Source organism: Rhinoraja longicauda, chromosome 30, assembly GCF_053455715.1.
Source record: "Rhinoraja longicauda isolate Sanriku21f chromosome 30, sRhiLon1.1, whole genome shotgun sequence".
NCBI lineage: Eukaryota > Metazoa > Chordata > Chondrichthyes > Rajiformes > Arhynchobatidae > Rhinoraja > Rhinoraja longicauda.
In genome coordinates, this window is record NC_135982.1 from 10,700,014 (window position 1) to 10,718,623 (window position 18,610).

Consider the following 18,610-nt stretch of genomic DNA (forward strand, 5'->3'; position numbering starts at 1 on the left):
ACAATACAGTTCTCTTCTGGCCTGCCCAATGTGTTCTAGGTCTTACCACTTGCTTCAGAGCAAACCTTTCCTAATGCAACTTTTGTTTCTTTTGAATATAGCTTCATTTATAGTAGTTCATGATTTCGTTAGCAATGGGAACAGTGGAACTACCCACTGTCCTTTCCCTTGTGATTTATTTGTCCCCCCCCCCCCATTAGTTTTCTCAGTGTTTCACCCATATCACAGTTCCAGTGACCAGGATTTGTTCCGAACCTGTCTATCTGAAAATTACAGGATTTCTCCCACATCCCAAAAACGTGCTGGTTGTTAGGTTTCTTGACTACATCAATTCTGCCAAGTATAGGCCGTAAAATATGGATAGGCCCTTCGGCCCACGATGTCTGTGCTGGTGGAGATGGTGGACCTTTGAAAGAGAATAGCTGGAGGAATAGGATTATTCTGAGACCTGTTTAGAGGAAGACCATTCAGCCCATTGATTATGTCAGATGAAATACAAATTACCTCTCCTCACAATCTCTTTTGGAAGGAAGAACAACCCTTGCACCTCCTCTGCTCATTTAACTCAGATTCCTCATCCCTGGACTTCTGGTGATGCTCATCTACACCCCTTACAAAGCCTTCACATCGTCCCTAGGGTCTGGCATCTAGAAGCAGTGTTTGAGAAAGATTCACCATGACCTCTCCCTCTTGTAAGGTGTGTCTCTTTAAAGCGGGATATCATATGCTTTAATCGCTTTCTCGATGTGCCCTGTAATTTTCGACAAGGCACACCAATACCCCTCACCTCTTGTTGTTACTCCTCTTTCAGAATCGTGTTACAGCAGTTGTGTAACGATCAAATTACCAGACTAGTAATCCAGAGACTTGGATCCTATCCTGACAGCTGTAGAATTAAAATTGTTAATCTGGAATGAAAAAATATCTAGTCATTAATGACGGTAACCACAAACTATTGTTCCACTTGGCTTGACTCATTTCCTAGAACAAGCAATGGCACCTCCCTTGTTAGCTCAGAAGCATACTGATCTATCAAGTTCTCAGCACGAGACCGCACAGTGGACATGATCTTTAGGTAGGCACAGGATGGTGGTTATATGGAATGAGCTGCCAGGCAAGGTTCAGACACGAGTCCGAAGAAGGGTCTCGACCCGAAATGTCACCCATACCTTCTCTCCGGAGATGCTGCCTGACCCGCTGAGTTACTCCAGCATGTTGTGATAACTCTGACCACTGTGCTATGTGGATTGTACGCAGTCTCTCTGGAACTGATTTATTTGTATATATTATTTAATAATCAGGATTAATTTTATCATCTGATTTAGAGATGTCATTGGAACGTAGAATAGTACAGTGTAGGAACAGGCCCGGTGGCCCACAACGTATTAAGATTAAGTTTCAACTGAGGATGCAGTCACCCAGCCAGTACGATGATTTCCGCCTAATGTTATTATATTTGTGGTTTAACTCATAACTATGTTAAAATAAAAGCACACATCTTGATATTCTGTCGTACCTCATTGTTTATTGATTTTACTGCAACGCATGGTAATAGTTGTCAGGATTGCACTGGACCAAGCCCAGCATTGGAAGTTACTGTCTGCGGTCTCCCCACACACCTGTCCGCACCTGTGGACGGCTGATCTCGCACAACACTTACATCCTGGGGTGTTGGTGAGGTAGGCTGTGGCTATATTGGTTCCGAGCTTTCAGCAGTAAAGGATTTCAAATCTATCATACCTAGAACACATAACAGCTTGAATTGATTAGAAAAACATGAAAAAATTATAAGGCCATTTAGAAATAATTTTCATTATTTACAAGTGCTTGTTTAAATTATCAAAATATTTTAAAGACACCCACCTTTCGCTAATGCACAAGGAATATTATCTGGGTCAGACACAGCCATAGACTCTGTGTACTGGGTAGGAAAGACCTGCAGATGCTGTTTTATACTGAAGATACACACGGTGCTGGAGCAACTCAGCGGGTCAGACAGCATCTCTGGAGAAAAGGAACAGAAGACATTCTGGGTCGGACGTTCCATCATGCGTTCAATCTGACTCATCAGGCATGATCTACCCCTTGCAAATCCATCCCAAAAAGGCCCAGACAATAGCCTGCATGGAAGCATAAAACACTTATGGTTCCAAATGAATACTTCACACCCATCCCCATAAAAAAAGGGCAATATGGTCAATGTAGTTAAGGAATTTTGGTGTGAAATATTGAATGGGATAAGCATTGTGAGAGAAAAGTATTGAGATTTAACTCATCCCAGGGTGGAAAATGTCAAAGATTAGAGGGCATAGCATTAAGAGTGCGAAGTTTAAAGGATGCAAAGCTTAATGATGTGCAGGGCAAGTTTTTTCTTTACACAAAGTGGTGGGTGCCTGTAATACGCTGCCGGGGTGGTGGTGTAGGTAGATAGCATAGTAGCGTTGAGTGTTTTAAACAGGCACATAGATATGCAGAGAATGGAGGAATATGGATCAAGTGCAGACAGATTATGATTAGTTTCTCTTGGTATCATGTCCAGCACAAACATTGTGGGCCAAAGGGCCTGTTACTGTGCTGTACTATGTTCTACTTCTATTGGAAGTGCCAGAAATACAACCCAGGCGATAATGTGAAGCAAAGGAAGAAATAGAGGTAACAGTGTGGATAATTTTCACGTCCTCTCTGTCCTCTGGTGTGACACAGACAACTGAGAGACTGCAATCAATGCAGTTGCTTAAAAACACTGAGGAAAAGGACAGGCAAAATAAGAGTACGGTCTCTTGCACATTGGTGCTCAGATTAAAGTGCTTGATTGAAATTTAATCAAAAATAATGCACAATGGAAATAAATCCTGGACTAACAGTGAGTGCAATTTTCACGCCTCGGATACAATAGTGCAGGGAGGAGCCCAGACATTTGTGATTTTCATCTGTACATTTGTGACTAGAAAGTGGAACTTCAACTTCTCATGGGAAAAGTTTTCATTCAGAAGTTGTGACAATTGCAAGGAAGGTTTTAAGACATGACATTTAGTTGATGGACATGATCTTTAGATGGTGGGTATATGGAACGAGCTGACAGGCAAGGTTGTCGAGGCTGGTACTGTATTCGCATTTAAATGACTCTTGGTCAGGTGGAGGATAGGAATGGTTTAGAGGGCCAAACATTGGCAAATGGGACTTGCTTAGATGAGGCATTTCGGACGGCTTAGAGTAGTTAGGCCGAAGGGGCTGTTTCTGTGCTAAATGACCTCCGAGAGCAGTTATATATACACATTCACAGAACCATAAGGAGCAAACTTGTAGGACAAGATTCTACAAAGTCAACAAATAATCTTGGTCCTTTTGATGCAAAACACCATAAAAACATTCAATTTTCCCCTGTCGTAATAAATGCATACATTAATTGAGCAGATATTGATGTAGAAATTAATGTACCATTGATATCAAACAAAACGCAAAAACAGTTGATGTCCTTATTCTTTATTCCAATTAGTACATAAGAATAATGTGGAGACCAGAAGCAGCATTAGCCATCTCCATTGTCAGGGCTGCTAACCAATCTATTACCATTTGTAAAATTACAGGCATTTCACTCTCAATTTATCCATGACACTCATTCATTTCTCCAGTTTAAATATTTCCAATTACAATCCAATTCAAATAAAAATGCACTGTGCACAAATGCATATGCCTCATAGTATAAAATTCAACAGTGTAACTGAAGCTGCACACCCAATTTAAGGTACAGCTTTAACATATGTGGAGAGGGCATTTTGTCAAATTCACCTAAAACTTTAGGTACAATATCAAATTAGTTTTAATATTTTTTACCCGGTAAAAGTCTTAATTTATTCCTGCATTGGAACAGAATTTCACAGCCAATAATGTTGCATAAGATTGCAGTTCAGATTTTGCCTATTTTAATACTTTCATCATTGCTCTCCCCAATTCCAGCATACAACAGATTTGAAACAGTTCCAGCACGAGGAGTGATTGTTAAAATGGTTCCCACTCACTGCAGAGAGCTGCAGGTCACAAATTGAAAATGTTTTTTTTGTAGAATACAAGCAGCAAGTCTCTCTCTAGCTGGCCATATATTGCAAATAATTGATTGCCAAACCACAATTTCCTTTCTGGTTTTAGACTGAAGAACTGCTATGCTGGCCAAGGTAGTTGTTTATTAACACTGCAATGACAGAGTAGCTACCAACTATGTGCATCGGCCAAAACGTATAAAGGTTTAAGACAGGGGACAAAGCACAAGAAATGGCCCAATCTGGTTGCCAGATTTCAAGTAGAAAAATAAAAATACTGACTTCCCGATTCATGTTGAGGGATCAAAGAATTGTATTAGCAAAATGGTTTAAAAATAGTTGCTGTGTGTACAAATGTGTCCGACTGGAAAGTTAAATGGGAGTATCTTGTATAAATGGGTTATAACATAATGGCAGAAATCTGACTTAATTATTGTGTCAAAATGTCATTGATTTCCCCAGCTGCCTCTTGTACAGTAGCATATAGTGCATGGCAAATATAGTCTCACAAGTCAATTAGCTTACATAAGCATAAAATGGAGAACAATCACACGTAATGGGAGGACACAGGTCGACTAAAGCTATATCCAGCTAAAAACCCGGAGACGTTTCTTGCTTATATTCTACACAAGCATTAAGTGTTACACCCAAGAACTGACTATGATGCAGTTCATTTATGCAGATATTTAACTTGTACAAGTTGAAATTCCAAGCCATTATACAGAATGTTTATTTAGTGCAGCTATTCCAAAAAACTACTGACTCTGAAGAAACCAAGCAAGTCATTTTACATGCTGCTCTCGACTACTTATTCAAACAGCAGTTTAATTCAGGATTCACGTTTAAATTCTGCATTATTTAATTAGAAATGACTTCTGCCCAGCAATAATGCCTCTTACCCAAAATTTAGGGAGAGATTAAATCAGATACCTGGGTTATCTAAAACACATTATATTTTCTATAACCGCTTTGAAAGATAATTCTGGATGCTACTCTATTAAATAACTAGTATTCCTATTTGTCAAAGCACTAGTGCGTAGGAAGGAACGGCAGATGCTGGTTTAAACCGAAGATATAGACACGAAAAGCTGGAGTAACAAAGCAGGACAGGCTGCATCTCTGGAGAGAAGGAATGGGTGACGTTTCCCATTCCTTCTCTCCAGCGATGCTGCCTGTCCCGCTGAGTTACTCCAGCTTTTTGTGTCGGGATTCTTTGATTTGCTTAAGGCTGCAAAGCAAGTTTGGAGGTTTCCAAACGACTGAACATCACAGAAGAGGAAGTTTTATTCTTGCTTATCTCAGTCTACAGAAACAGCAGATTCACTAGATAACTTTAAGCCCAGGGCAAGGGACCAGAGGAAAAAAGCACTATCCCTGGGTCCAGGAGCAAACTAGCTGTGATTAAATAACCGGTGTAATATCAACTAGATTACGCAAACTAATGGATCACTACCTCAACTACCATAGTTGGTGAGAATAAATGACATTCTGTAATTCATATGCTAAATAATGAAGTCTCATTAAATTCATTTAAGATAACATACCTTGTTTCAATATGTCAGTAACATTTCACTTACTTCCAAATAAATTTAAATCTATGTTTGTAAACCACCATCATATAAATGAACAGTATCTAAATTGAGAGGGCCACTCTTACTTCACATTTACATCTCTCACCTTTTTCTGTTGTTTGGCATTTCAAATATTCTTTTTAAGGCTAACTAAGACAAACTATATAGAGTATGCTGAATATTTTAAATGTAAACACTGGCGTTTTTTTAAATTATTCACTCTGTCGAAGATATAAAATTTTACAGTCCCAATGCAAAGTTTTAAATGAGGTAAATTGAATGTAATTTGATTCTATCAGTTTATTCTCAAAATTGGCTACAGAATAAACCAAGTCCAAAAGTCCAATTGCATCTGGGCAGTGCACGTTGTCACAGGGTTGAGGAGGGCATGGATGACTTCAGCCAGTTGTACCTCAGTTGGTGATCTTCTCAATTTCATCAAGGTCATCTGTATCAAGCTTTTCAATTTTCTTATCTGGAAGAAAATCATAGAGTGCTTACAAAACAGAAGATTTTTCAGGCTGTGGTGTCCGTACAAGTTAATGTCAATTCTGACCAAGCCAGCAATCCGCCAATGTTGAAAGGAAAAGCATTAAAAGGACAAACCAAAGGCTGAACCAATTAATCACTCGATGACTGCAATCAATGTAGACACAAGGAATTGTAGATGCTGGTTTACAAAAAAAGCGCTAGAGTAACTCAGCGGGTCAGGAGAACGTGGATAGGTGACGTTTTGGTTCGGGACCCTTCTTCGGGACAGGTTGTTCATTTTTAAGCAGGGTTCAGTCACAAACCAATAATCACATTGAATAACTCTGGATCCATTTGCAATGACTGTCAATTATCCTTGACCGGCAGTTCTATTTTAGCAGAAGACTAACAAAGGCTTATGATACCACCACCACTGGACATGTAAAGTGATCTTTGGCATCCATTTATCTTGTCACAGCAAGTTATTTTTTTTAAGGACCGGTGGCATTAATAGGGCAGGATGTCTGAAGAATATGAGACCGCATTCAGCAGTTTTACAGAACTTTGGTTAGGCTGCACTTGGAGTATTGTTCTGGTCGTCTCATTGCCGGAGGGGCGTGGAGGCTTTGGAGAGGGTGCAGAAGAGGTTTACCTGAATGCTGCTTGGATTAGAGGGTGTTAGTTATAACGAGAGGTTGTAAAAACTTAGGATTTAGTTTTTCTGAAGTGTTGGAAGTTGAGGGGAGACCTGATAGAAGTGTATAAAATTTTGAGAGGCAATAGAGAGCGTAGACAATCAAACCTTTCTCTCAGGGTGGAAATGTCAAAGACTAGCGGGTGTAGCTTTAAGGGGATAGGGACAAAGTTTAAAGATGATTGGGGCATGTGTTTTACACAGAGGGTGATAGATGCCAAGAACACACTGCCAGGGGTGGTGATGGACGCAGAAATGACAGAGGCTTTTAGATTGGCACATGGAAATGCAGGGAATGGACGGGTATGGATAATGTAGAGGGAGGGGTAATGAGCTTAACTTGACATCGGGCTTGGCAAAGACATTGTGGGCTGAGGGGTTTGTTTCTGTACTGTACTGTTCTATTCGAACCACTGAAAAGTAAAGCGTCTTTATTTTCTTTCTTTATTTTCCCCAAACCTTCATGCTGTACAGAACATCTTTGCCCTTGCAGGGATGTGAATGGAATATCACACTTAATCACAGCAGCTCATGGCTTTAGTGTTGCCTTGATACTGGATTAGCAGCACGCTAAGTGTGCATGTGCAGACATCCAACATCGCATCTCCCAAATGGAACGCAATTAGAAGGTGACAGGAATTATCAGTTAATAGCCGCTTTGGAGGTTTCTGTACTTTGTCACTCTAAATCTATTGACTACAGTTTTCAGATCAATGAACATTCTTAAATCTTATCGATAATAAGCATACGTTGAATATCCTCACTGAAGGGCCTTCTTTTATTGAGCCAAAACATAGATCAATGAAAGTTCCACATCGTCAATATACTCTAAACAATTGCTTTCCTTGGGACTTGTTCATTTTTTAAGGAGGTATGTATATGCCATAAAATGGGCCAGATGAGAAAAGAGCACAACATACTATAATCACATTGATTTTCTACTGTACCTACTTTTACTGCCACTGTAAATTTTCAGATAGAATAACCGTACAAGATATTATTTTAAATATTGTAGAACAAGTATGATCATGTGAAGGTTTATCTTTGCTCATTGCCCATCTGCACCCAAGTTGTTGTTTCTGCATGCGCTTGTACCTGCCTGACTGGTGGACTTCTAACCTGATGACCATATTATCCACGAGGCAATGCTTTGGTGATTTTTAGGGATATAAACTGAGGCCTTGTCATGCGATGCTTATTGGTTTTCAGTCATAAAACATTACTCTAATTCTATGATCCAACAGTATTGTTACAAAGCCACAAAGTCGACGTGTTTAGGAGATGGGGCTTAAGAGTTCAGCAGCGGAATGTAATAAATTCATAGTCATAATCATAGTCATACAGCAGGGAAACAGGCCCTTCGGCCCAACTGGTTCGTGCCGACCAAGGTGCCCCATCTACACTAGTCGCACCTGCCAGCGTTAACACCATATCCCTCTAATCCTATCCTATCCGTGTAGGTACCCAAATGTCTTTTAAATTAATCACATTCTTTATTTTTCTTGTAACCCGAAAACAAGTTGGAATTAATAAACAAGCCAGAGATTACCAGAGTGGTGCAGCTATTTGAGTTGTAGGCCAGATTTATATTCCTAACCAATTCACAAGAAAGATGTTATTTTCAATTTAAAGCAGACTTTGTCACATTTACAGACACAATGCCACCTTTTTCTCTGGAGTACTCAAGAGGTCCTTACTGTCAGCTCCACTAATTCACCAGCCCTATCGCCGCACCCAGAATATACCTCGTCACCTTGCCAACGATCCCTGGCCCTTTCAAAAGCACTCGAGCCGTCCATCACATGAGAAGATTTTTACAATTTTTACTTGAATGGTCTAATTAGAAATCTAATTGTGGAACCAAGATAAGAGCACGCACTGTGCACCACAACTTCAGTGCACTGAAGCCAATTCACAACCAGACCATTCACATGAAAAACTATTCTTCAACCAGCAAAGAGCAGAAGATGAACGCCACCAGCACTAAGACGCTGAGGTCAGCTGCAAACCTCATGAAGAAAAGCAAACTTTGCATGTAACCAAGGGATTGCAGCCCAGATCAGTCACTGTAATGGAGTCGCAGGTCACATAGCACGGAAACACACCCTTCAGCTCAACTCGTCCGTGCCGACCAAGGTGCCCGATCTAAGCTCGTCCTATTTGCCCTTGTTTGGCCAATATCCCCTCTAAACCTTTACTGTCCATGTACCTGTCCAACTATCTTTTAAATGCTGTTTTTATACCTTCAACTATCTCCTCTAGAAGCTCATTCCAAATAACCACCACTCTCCAAGTGAAAACATTGGTCCTCCGTGTACAAATGCCTGCTCCGCTCAACGCCTTTAAACTTTCCCCCCTCTCTTTAAAGCCATGCCCTTTACTATTTGATATTTCCATCTGGAAAAAAGCAGCTCTGACTGTCTACCTACTCCCTCAACATCCGGCATTCCAGAAAAAACAATCTAATTCTAAACAACCTCCACTGGTAGCTAATGCCCCCAAATCTAGGCATCATTCTGGTAAACCTCCTTTGCAACCTTTCCAAAGCCTCTACATCCTTCCTAACCATGGGACAACCTGAACTGCACTTGATACTCAAAATGCAGCCGAACCAAAGTCCTATAAAGCTGTATCATGACTTCCTGACACTTACTTACACTCAATGCCCCGACCAATGAAGGCAAGCATACCACATTGCTTCTTTGCCACTCTACCACTTGTTCAGTTGAGATCCAATTGTTTTGTTTAGTTTAGTTTAGAGGTACAGCGCGGAAACAGGGCCTTTGGCCCACCGAGCCTGCGCATACTGGCGATCCCCATACACGAGCACTATCCTACACCCTCGGGACATTTGTACAATTTTACCGAAGCCAATTAACCTACAAATCTATATGTCTTTGAAATGTGGGAAGAAACCGGAGAATACCCACGCAGTCACAGGGAGAACGTACAAGCTCCGTACAGAGCAACCATAGTCAGGATCAAACCTGGGTCTCTGGCGCTGTAGGGCAGCAACTCGACTGCTGCGCCACTGTGCCGCCCCAAAATAGTGTAGTAAGGTTTTAGACATACAGCGTGGAAACAGCCCTTCGGCCCACCGTGTCCGCAGGAGCTTTGTAAGGGTTTATAGTACTGTTAAAATCTGTCTTGAGAGTATTAGTACAGAAGGTAGGCAGGACGAGGTGACGTACTGAAATGTTCCTGGATCCGGATCAGGATGTTCATGCTGTATTTGCTGTCTACCATGTTGATAGCCAAACCTTGCTTGCCAAAGCGGCCTGTTCGCCCGATCCGGTGAAGATATGTCTCGCAGTCTGGATTACCGTCCTTATCCACCGGAAGATCAAAGTTGATGACGACAGAAACTTGCTCAACGTCAATACCTGGTGTGAAATGAGGAAAAAAAAAAAAGAAAAAAAAAACTTTTTTTACCCATTTCATAAGCGGCGATTACAGCAGTATTTTATAAAAATGTAAGTACGGGTTTTCTTCAATGACGGTGGCAGAGATGGGGGAAACAAAATCTTTGCTATGAACTCATGCAGAGGCTGTTTACACAGGGCCTCCTGTGCTGGGGTTGGTGTGGGAAACAAGCAGAACCCATGGGTTTGAAGGCAAGCACTTCCAAAACTGAACTCACCACCTACAGTCAGAGATTCATTTGTGCAGCACGGAAATAGGCTCATCAGCCCAACTCATCCTGGCCAACCGAGATGCCCCATCTAATCTAGTCTTACTTGCCTGCATTCGGTCCATATCCCTTTGAAGCTATCAGGGGGATATGGACAGGGAAAGGTTCATGGGTGTTTGGGCCATTTGTCTACAATACCTTTAGTGGGATATGGGTCAAATATTCATAAACCTTTCCCATCCAAATGTTTTTTAAATGTTATTATTGGCCATTTAGAACTGTGAGGAAGATGCTATGAGGTTGCAGGGTGACTTGGGCAGGTTGTGTGAGTGGGCGGATGCATGGCAGATGCAGTTTAATGTGGATAAGTGTGAGGTTATCCACTTTGGTGGTAAGAATAGGAAGGCTGCGTATTATCTGAATGGTGTCAAGTTAGGAAAAGGGGATGTACAACGAGATCTGGGTGTCCTTGTGCAGCAGTCACTGAAAGGAAACATGCAGGTACAGCAGGCAGTGAAGAAAGCCAATGGAATGTTGGCCCTCATAACAAGGGGAGTTGAGTATAGGAGCAAAGATGTCCTTCTGCAGTTGTTCAGGGCCCTAGTGAGACCGCACCTGGAGTACTGTGTGCAGTTTTGGTCTCCAAATTTGAGGAAGGAGATTCTTGCTATTGAGGGCGTACAGCGTAGGTTTACTAGGTTAATTCCCGGAATGGCGGGACTGTCATATGTTGAAAGGCTGGAGCGTCTAGGCTTGTATACACTGGAATTTAGAAGGATGAGAGGGGATCTTATTGAAACGTATAAGATTATTAAGGGATTGGACACATTAGAGGCAGGAAACATGTTCCCAATGTTGGGGGAGTCCAGAACAAGGGGCCACAGTTTAAGAATAAGGGGTAGGCCATTTAGAACTGAGACGAGGAAAACTTTTTCAGTCAGAGAGTTGTGAATCTGTGGAATTCTCCGCCTCAGAAGGCAGTGGAGACCAATTCTCTGAATGCATTCAAGAGAGAGCTAGATAGAGCTCTTAAGGATAGCGGAGTCAGGGGGTATGGGGAGAAGGCAGGAACGGGATACTGATTGAGAATGATCGGCCATGATCACATTGAATGGCGGTGCTGGCTCGAATGGCCGAATGGCCTCCTCCTGCACCTATTGTCTATTGTAGGTACCTGCCTCAACTAATTCTACTACTTCAACAACTCATACTATATAACCACCAGCTACGAATGAAAAAGTTGTCCATCAAATTATTTTTTAAATCTTTCTCTTGTCACCTTAAACCTCATGCCCTCTAATTTTTGATTACCCCACCTTGGAAAAAAAACTCTTCCCCTCATGATTTTATAGACCTCTATAAGCCTCCTGTGCTCCACGAAATAAGGTCTTAGCCTGCCAAGCCTCTGCCTATAGCTCAGGTCCTCAGGTTTCCTCTGAATGCGCCAGATTCTTCCTGGAGAAGAATTACATACTGGTTACTGTACTTTATGTGACAGAGTAAGTTAATGACAAAAAGTATCAAAGGGGAGTGTGTGAACATGTGTGAGAGAGAATAAATTGCAAGGACTGGGGAACTGATTACTGATTACAATTCCATTGATATGACACTAGTCAAAAATATTATTGAATGTCTAGTAAAACCGTTGGCACATATAACAATATCTCATATAACACAATGGCCTTCATAACAAGAGGATTTCAGTATAGGAGTAAAGAGGTTCTTCTGCAGTTGTATAGGGCCCTGGTAAGACCACATCTGGAGTACTGTGTACAGTTTTGGTCTCCTAATTTGAGGAAGGACATCCTTGTAATTGAGGCAGTGCAGCGTAGGTTCACGAGATTGATCCCTGGGATGACATGTGAGGAAAGATTGAAAAGACTAGGCTAGACTATTCATCGGAGTTTCACTGGAGACTGGACAAGCTAGATGCAGGAAAAATGTTCCCAATGTTGGGCGAGTCCAGAACCATGGGCCACAGTCTTAGAATAAAGGGGAGGCCATTTAAAACTGAGGTGAGAAAAGACTTTTTCACCCAGGAAGTTGTGAATTTGTGGAATTCTCTGCCACTGAGGGCAGTGGAAGCCAAATCACTGGATGGATTTAAGAGAGAATTAGATAGAGCTCTAGGGGCTAGTGGAATCAAGGGATATGGGGAGAAGGCAGGCACGGGATATTGACTGGGGACGATCAGCCATGATCACAATGAATGGCAGTGCTGGCTCGAAGGGCCGAATGGCCTCCTCCTGCACCTATTTTCTATGTTTCTATATATGTAATCAATCCTTCCTCACAGGCACATTTCCAAGCAAAATGAAAATAGCGAAAGTCATTCCCGTCTACAAGAATGGAGAATATTAGAAAAGTTATTTGTACAAAGACTTGAAAACTTTATTGACAAACATAACATACTAAGTGATCACCAGTATGGATTTTGAGCTAAACGGTCTACCTCACTAGCGCTAATGGAACTAGTAGAGAATATTTCAACCACAATTGATAATAAAGAATATATTGTGGGAGTATTTATAGATCTCAAAAAAGCGTTTGATACCATAGATCATGGTTTACTGATGAATAAGCGAGAAAGATATGGCATTAGAGGAGTAACATACTCCTGTTAAGAAGCTGCCTTGAAAACAGATATCAGAATGTTCAAGGAAATAATTTTGATTCAGAACTTATGAAGGTTACCTGCAGGGTTCTGCATGGCTCGGTGCTGGGTCCAAAGCTCTTTATACTCTATTTAAATGATATTGCAAGATGTCAAAAGTGTTACATTTAGTTACATTTGCGGATGACACAAATTTATTTTGTTCAGGGAAAAACATGAAGCAACGTTTGGACACAGTTAAAGGGGGATTGGAAACCTTAAAGAAGTGGTTTGATCCTAACAAATTGTCATTAAATCAAAGTAAAACAAGATTTATTGTGTTTGAAAATCGAAAAATAAATTCGGACGTAACACTTGTGATTAATGATGTAGAAATTGAAAGAGTGTATGGAAATAGATTCGTGGGATTGATAATAGATTATAAACTCTGTTGGAAACCTCACATAAAACATATCAAATCAAAACTGTCTAAATCCATTGCAATACTGCACAAAACTAAGGCCATCTTGAATCAAAATTCACTATTTACTTTATATTGCTCACTCATTACTCCATATATTACATACTGTGTGGAAGTATGGGGAAACACCTACAAAACTAGCACTAATTCAATCTTTATATTGCAAAAAAGAGCTATAAGAATTGTCAATAAGGCTGGTTATAATGACCCAACCAACCCATTATTTATGAAATCAAATGCCCTAAAATTTATGGACATAGTCAGTAGACTTTAATACTACAAATAATGTTTAGAGCAAAAGAAAGAACACTTCCTGACTGTATCCAAGGTTTGTTTTCAGTGAAGGCGAGCAGGGATCCACTCAGGGGAAATTATATGTTTGAAAAAAAGAGAGTAAGGACAAATGTGAAAAATAGATGTGTGACTGTTAAAGGGATCAATTTATGGAAAAGTTGCAAAAATGAATTAAAAGAGTGTAGTAATATGTGTAAATTCAAGGAAACGTTCAAAAATATTATATTTGAAAGATACAAAATATGTGATCAGCACTGAGAAATAACCGACATGACAGAAATGATGGTTCTTGACTGTATTTCTTTGTGTTTCTTTCTGTTTTGTTTATCTGCTTCTGACTTATGATGTTGTGTTTTTTTAAAATTATGTTTTGTTAAGTATTAAGGATAGGCACAATAAGCTTTGGCTTCTGCCTACACCTTTTTTTTTTGGTTAGAAAATATCATGTGTGATTATATTGTTTAATTTTTGATACAATGATTTCGTACTATTTAACTCTCACAACTGTATGGTCAATCTGCTGTATTGTATTGACCGGAAAATAAATAAATAAAAATAAAAAATAAAATAGAAATAAAGGGACGGAGATTGGGTTTTCTCCCCTGTAATGATGCACTGGCGCTCGGTGTTGTTAAAAGGTCTGTTATAAGATAACAAAATACCACTAAATAATTCAAAAGTCGGTTTCTTCAAGGATTTGTCAATGTCAACGAGGTGCAATGAACCCCATCCAATAATATCGTGGAATTACGCAAGCATTTGGCATGTGACAGCAGGGGTCTTTGCTAATTTTTTACTAAGAACTGAAACTTCACAGGAGTAGGTTTGAATAATAAAAGATCTCAGGCTGGCTCCTGGCCCTTTAACTTGCTAAGACATCAGTGGGAAAGAATGTATTTAATCATCCATCCGACTGCCAATTTTTTGTTTCATTTTTCTCTTTAGGCCACAAGATGTGGTAACTCATTGAACTTTAACCTAGCAGCTCCTGTGTTACCTCTTGCACAGACGTTAGTTGTGACCAGGACTTTCTCTTTCCCATCCCGGAAACGCTGGATCACGGCAGCTCGTTGTTCCACCATCATCTCTCCACTCAGCAGAGCCACTTGATGACCTTCTTTGGACAGTTCTGCTGCCAGCCAACCAGCTGTCCTGCGGGTCTGCAAGTGAAGCAGCCGCAGATTACGCAAGATCAAGAAAATATTCAATTATAAACCAACGATTGCAAAGAAATGGACACCGAGTGCTGGAGTAACTCAGCGAGTCAGGCAGCATCTCTCGGAGTACATGGAGAGGCAACGTTTTGGGTCGGATTGCAAAGAATGTTGCCAAACATTAAAACATAATTAAAATGTCTCTCCATGGATAGGCTTTGCAAGTGCCAAAGTGTAGGCACCCCACTGATAACCAACAGTGGTGCCAAATGTTACTCACATGGCAGAAGATCATAGCCTGTGCTATGGTTATTGATTGTTTAGAGAGGGGGTCAAGTGCCAAGGTACTGACAGCCCTACTGATAAACAAAAATTGCGCCAACGTTTACTCACATGGCAGAAGATCATGGCCTGTGCTATGGTTATTGCTCCGTAAATATTACACAGGGCCTGGTATTTCTCTTCCTTGCTGTTACACAGGACATAATATTGCTTAATTGTATCCAAGGTTTCCTCCTCTCGCTTCAACTCGATAATGTTCGGATCGGGAACAACTTTCTGGGCAAATTTCCATACCGAGTCTTCAAACGTGGCTGAGAATAGCAGCATCTGGCAATTTTCAGGCACCATCCTGGAAATACGGAATAAAGAGCTTTATTTGTCATTCGGTACCGAGGTACCGAACGAAATTACATATCCATCAGTCACACAAACAAAAAGAACACAAGACACATGACCCCAACACAAACATCCATCACAGTGACTCCAAACACCCCCTCACGGTGATGGAGGCAACAAAACTTCCACTCTTTTCCCCACGCCCACGGACAGACAGCTCGTCCCCGACCGACCCGCACAGTCCCCGCAAGGGGATGGAAGTCCCCGTGGCCGAGCCGCACCAGGCACTGAAACGTCCCGCGGCCGAGCCGTACCGGGTGCTGAAACGTCCCGTGGCCGAGCCGGGCGATGGAAGGCCCCATGGCCGTACCGTGCGCTGCTAAGTCCCACGGCCCAGCCGCGCCGGGCGATGTTAGGTCCCGCGGCCGAGCCGCGCCGGGCGATGTTAGGTCCCGCGGCTGAGCTGCACCAGCGATGTAAAGTCCCGCGGCCGAGCCGCGCCGGGCGATGGAAGGCCCCGCGGCCGAGCCGCACCGGGCACTGTTAAGTCCAGTGGCCGAGCAGCACCGGGCGATGGAAGGCCCCGCGGGCGATGGAAGGCCCCGCGGCCGAGCCGCACCGGGCACTGTTAAGTCCAGCGGCCGAACCGCACCGGGCGATGGAAGGCCCTGCGGGCGATGGAAGGCCCCGCGGCCGAGCCGCACCGGGCACTGTTAAGTCCAGCGGCCGAGCCGCACCGGGCGATGGAAGGCCCTGCGGGCGATGGAAGGCCCCGCGGCCGAGCCGCGCCGGGCACTGTTAAGTCCAGCGGCCGAGCCGCACCGGGCGATGGAAGGCCCTGCGGGCGATGGAAGGCCCCGCGCCGTGAGGAAGACCTAAAAAAGAAAGGTTTCCCCCACCCCACCCCCCCCCACACATACACAGCCAAAAAACAAAAACAAAAACCATCCCAACACCGACAAACAACAAAAAAAAAAGGAAAAAAGACGAAGACTGCCAGCGAGCCATAGCCGTTAGGTGCCGCCACAATGGAGAAGGAGGTATTACATGTCCACCTAAGTTAATTACTTATCACTGAAGTCTCACCTGTTCAACACTGCCTTCAACCACTGACCGTCACTTCACCTTATTCTTCCTTTTCTGTTCGTTTATTTATTTATTTTTATGTCTTATTTACCCTGTAAAGCGTCTTTGAGTGTCCAGAAAAGCGCTGTACAAATGTAATGTATTATTATTATTATCTATTTGCATATGTCGTAAGCATCTGTCGTTCACCCTTTATCCGGACTTCAAATACCTCCAGGATCAAGGAATTTGAAAACTCCATAGAAATGTCATTGGGGCAACTTAAATACAGTTTCATTGATAATAAGTCTACAACATTGAGACCCAGGTTCGATCCTGACCTTCGACGCTGCCTGTCTGGAGTTTACACATTCTCCCTGTGTCTGCCTGAGCTTCCTTCTCGATGCACCAGTTTCCTCCCACATCCCAAAGTAGTACAAATTTGTAGATTAATTGACCTGTGTAATTGTAGGGAGTGGATGCAAAATTGGGATAGCATGGAACTAGTATGAATGGGTGATCAATAGTCGGCGTGGACTCTAGCGGGCAGAATGACCTGTTTCCATGCTGTATCTTTAATCCTAAACTAAACAAAACGTGAACTAAATCATATTTTGTCCCTATTCTCATTTAGAAGGGCTGTCCATATTGCCACAGTAGGCTAGGATTCAGAAAGGAGGCAAGGCTGCCTGGGCAGAGCAGAGTGGAAAGAATTGCAAGTAAAATAAAACTAGGGGGCTTTGGTGTTGTCAGAGTGGAAGAATTCCCACATTATTGAATGTTATTTCATTAATAAACTTTCTATTGAGCCTGGTAAATTTGAAAGGGACAAGGGCAGTGTGAGTTTCAAAAGAGCACAGGAAGCATCAGCTGGTGAACCACATGCTGAACTCTTCGGATTTTTCCGAGTAATTTGTACAGCGATTATTGAAATTTTGCTCTTGAATCTAAAGAGTTCGGACAGACTTCTATTGTTTTCACTAGGGCATCGGAGGCTGAGGAGAGACTTGATAGAAGTATATAAAATGATAGGAGGCACAGATAGGATAGACTGAATCTTTTTCCCCAGGGTGGAAATGTTAACGTCTAGAGGACATAGGGTTAAGGTGAGAGGGGCAAAGTTTTAAGTAGATGAGCGGCGCACGATTTTGTTTTACACACACAGTCATGGGTGCCTGGAACATGGTGCCGGGGTGTTGGCATAGGCAGATATGATAGTGGAATTTAAGAGGTTTGTAGATAGGCACATGAATTTTTAAAGAATGGAAGGATATGGATCATGTGCAGGCAGAGATTAGTTTAACGGCATCATATTCAGCACAGACATGATGCCAAGTCCGTGTTGTGTTTTACTGGAACACTGGGAACATTTTCAATTTAGTATCAGTAAACCTACTTCTGGATTCTAATGCTCTGATCTTGGTGGCCTTGGGTAGCAATCATGACATCAGCTTCATCCAGGACAAAAACTTTGATCTTCTTGGTGTCTATGAACCTCAGCTTTGTACACCAGTCCATTACTGTCCCGGGTGTTCCAATAACGATTTGTTCTGAAATCCTCTGGCCTTTCTCAACTGGAAAAAAAAAAAAAATCAATTACTGGACCCGAATGCAAATTAATGAAGCAATAATCATTTCAGACATCAACCATTCAGGCGGTAATGCAATAATCGAAGGTATGCAATAACAAAAAGAATCCCGGTATCAGCGACTTTGAAATATTGAACAAAATCAAAAATAAGTGAGGTTATTTCCTCAGTTTTTAAATCTGCGATCATCCATCCAGCTAATTCCAAGAATTGCAAAGAATGCTTCACTGGGCAATCTCCTTTCATTAAATGGCAATCTCTTTTCATTAAATGGCAATCTCTTTTCATTAAATTGCAGATGTTGGAATCTTGAGAAAAATAGAAAGTGTTAGATTATCTCAGCAGTTCAGGCAGCCTCTGTGGTGAAAATGGATAGGCGATGTTTCAGGAATTGCCCGAAGAAAAGCCCAAT

The 18,610-nt window shown here is 41.9% G+C and overlaps 1 protein-coding gene across 2 annotated transcripts in view; it reads right to left on the reverse strand.

Moving 5' to 3' along the window:
- Positions 1-3,474: 3,474 nt before the first annotated feature.
- The window catches only part of ddx19a (DEAD-box helicase 19a), a 46,770-nt gene continuing 31,634 nt past the window's right edge, over positions 3,475-18,610 (reverse strand). The window contains exons 8-12 of one of the 2 annotated variants that reach the window (XM_078425752.1): positions 18,006-18,183; positions 15,320-15,557; positions 14,770-14,932; positions 9,965-10,156; positions 3,475-6,083 (exon numbers count right to left, since the gene is read on the reverse strand). In XM_078425752.1, the coding sequence (XP_078281878.1) occupies positions 6,022-6,083; positions 9,965-10,156; positions 14,770-14,932; positions 15,320-15,557; positions 18,006-18,183 (833 nt within the window). In that variant the 3' untranslated portion in view covers positions 3,475-6,021. Of the gene's footprint in view, positions 6,084-9,964; positions 10,157-14,769; positions 14,933-15,319; positions 15,579-18,005; positions 18,184-18,610 lie in introns of both variants that reach the window. The other variant, XM_078425751.1, reaches the window with a different exon arrangement.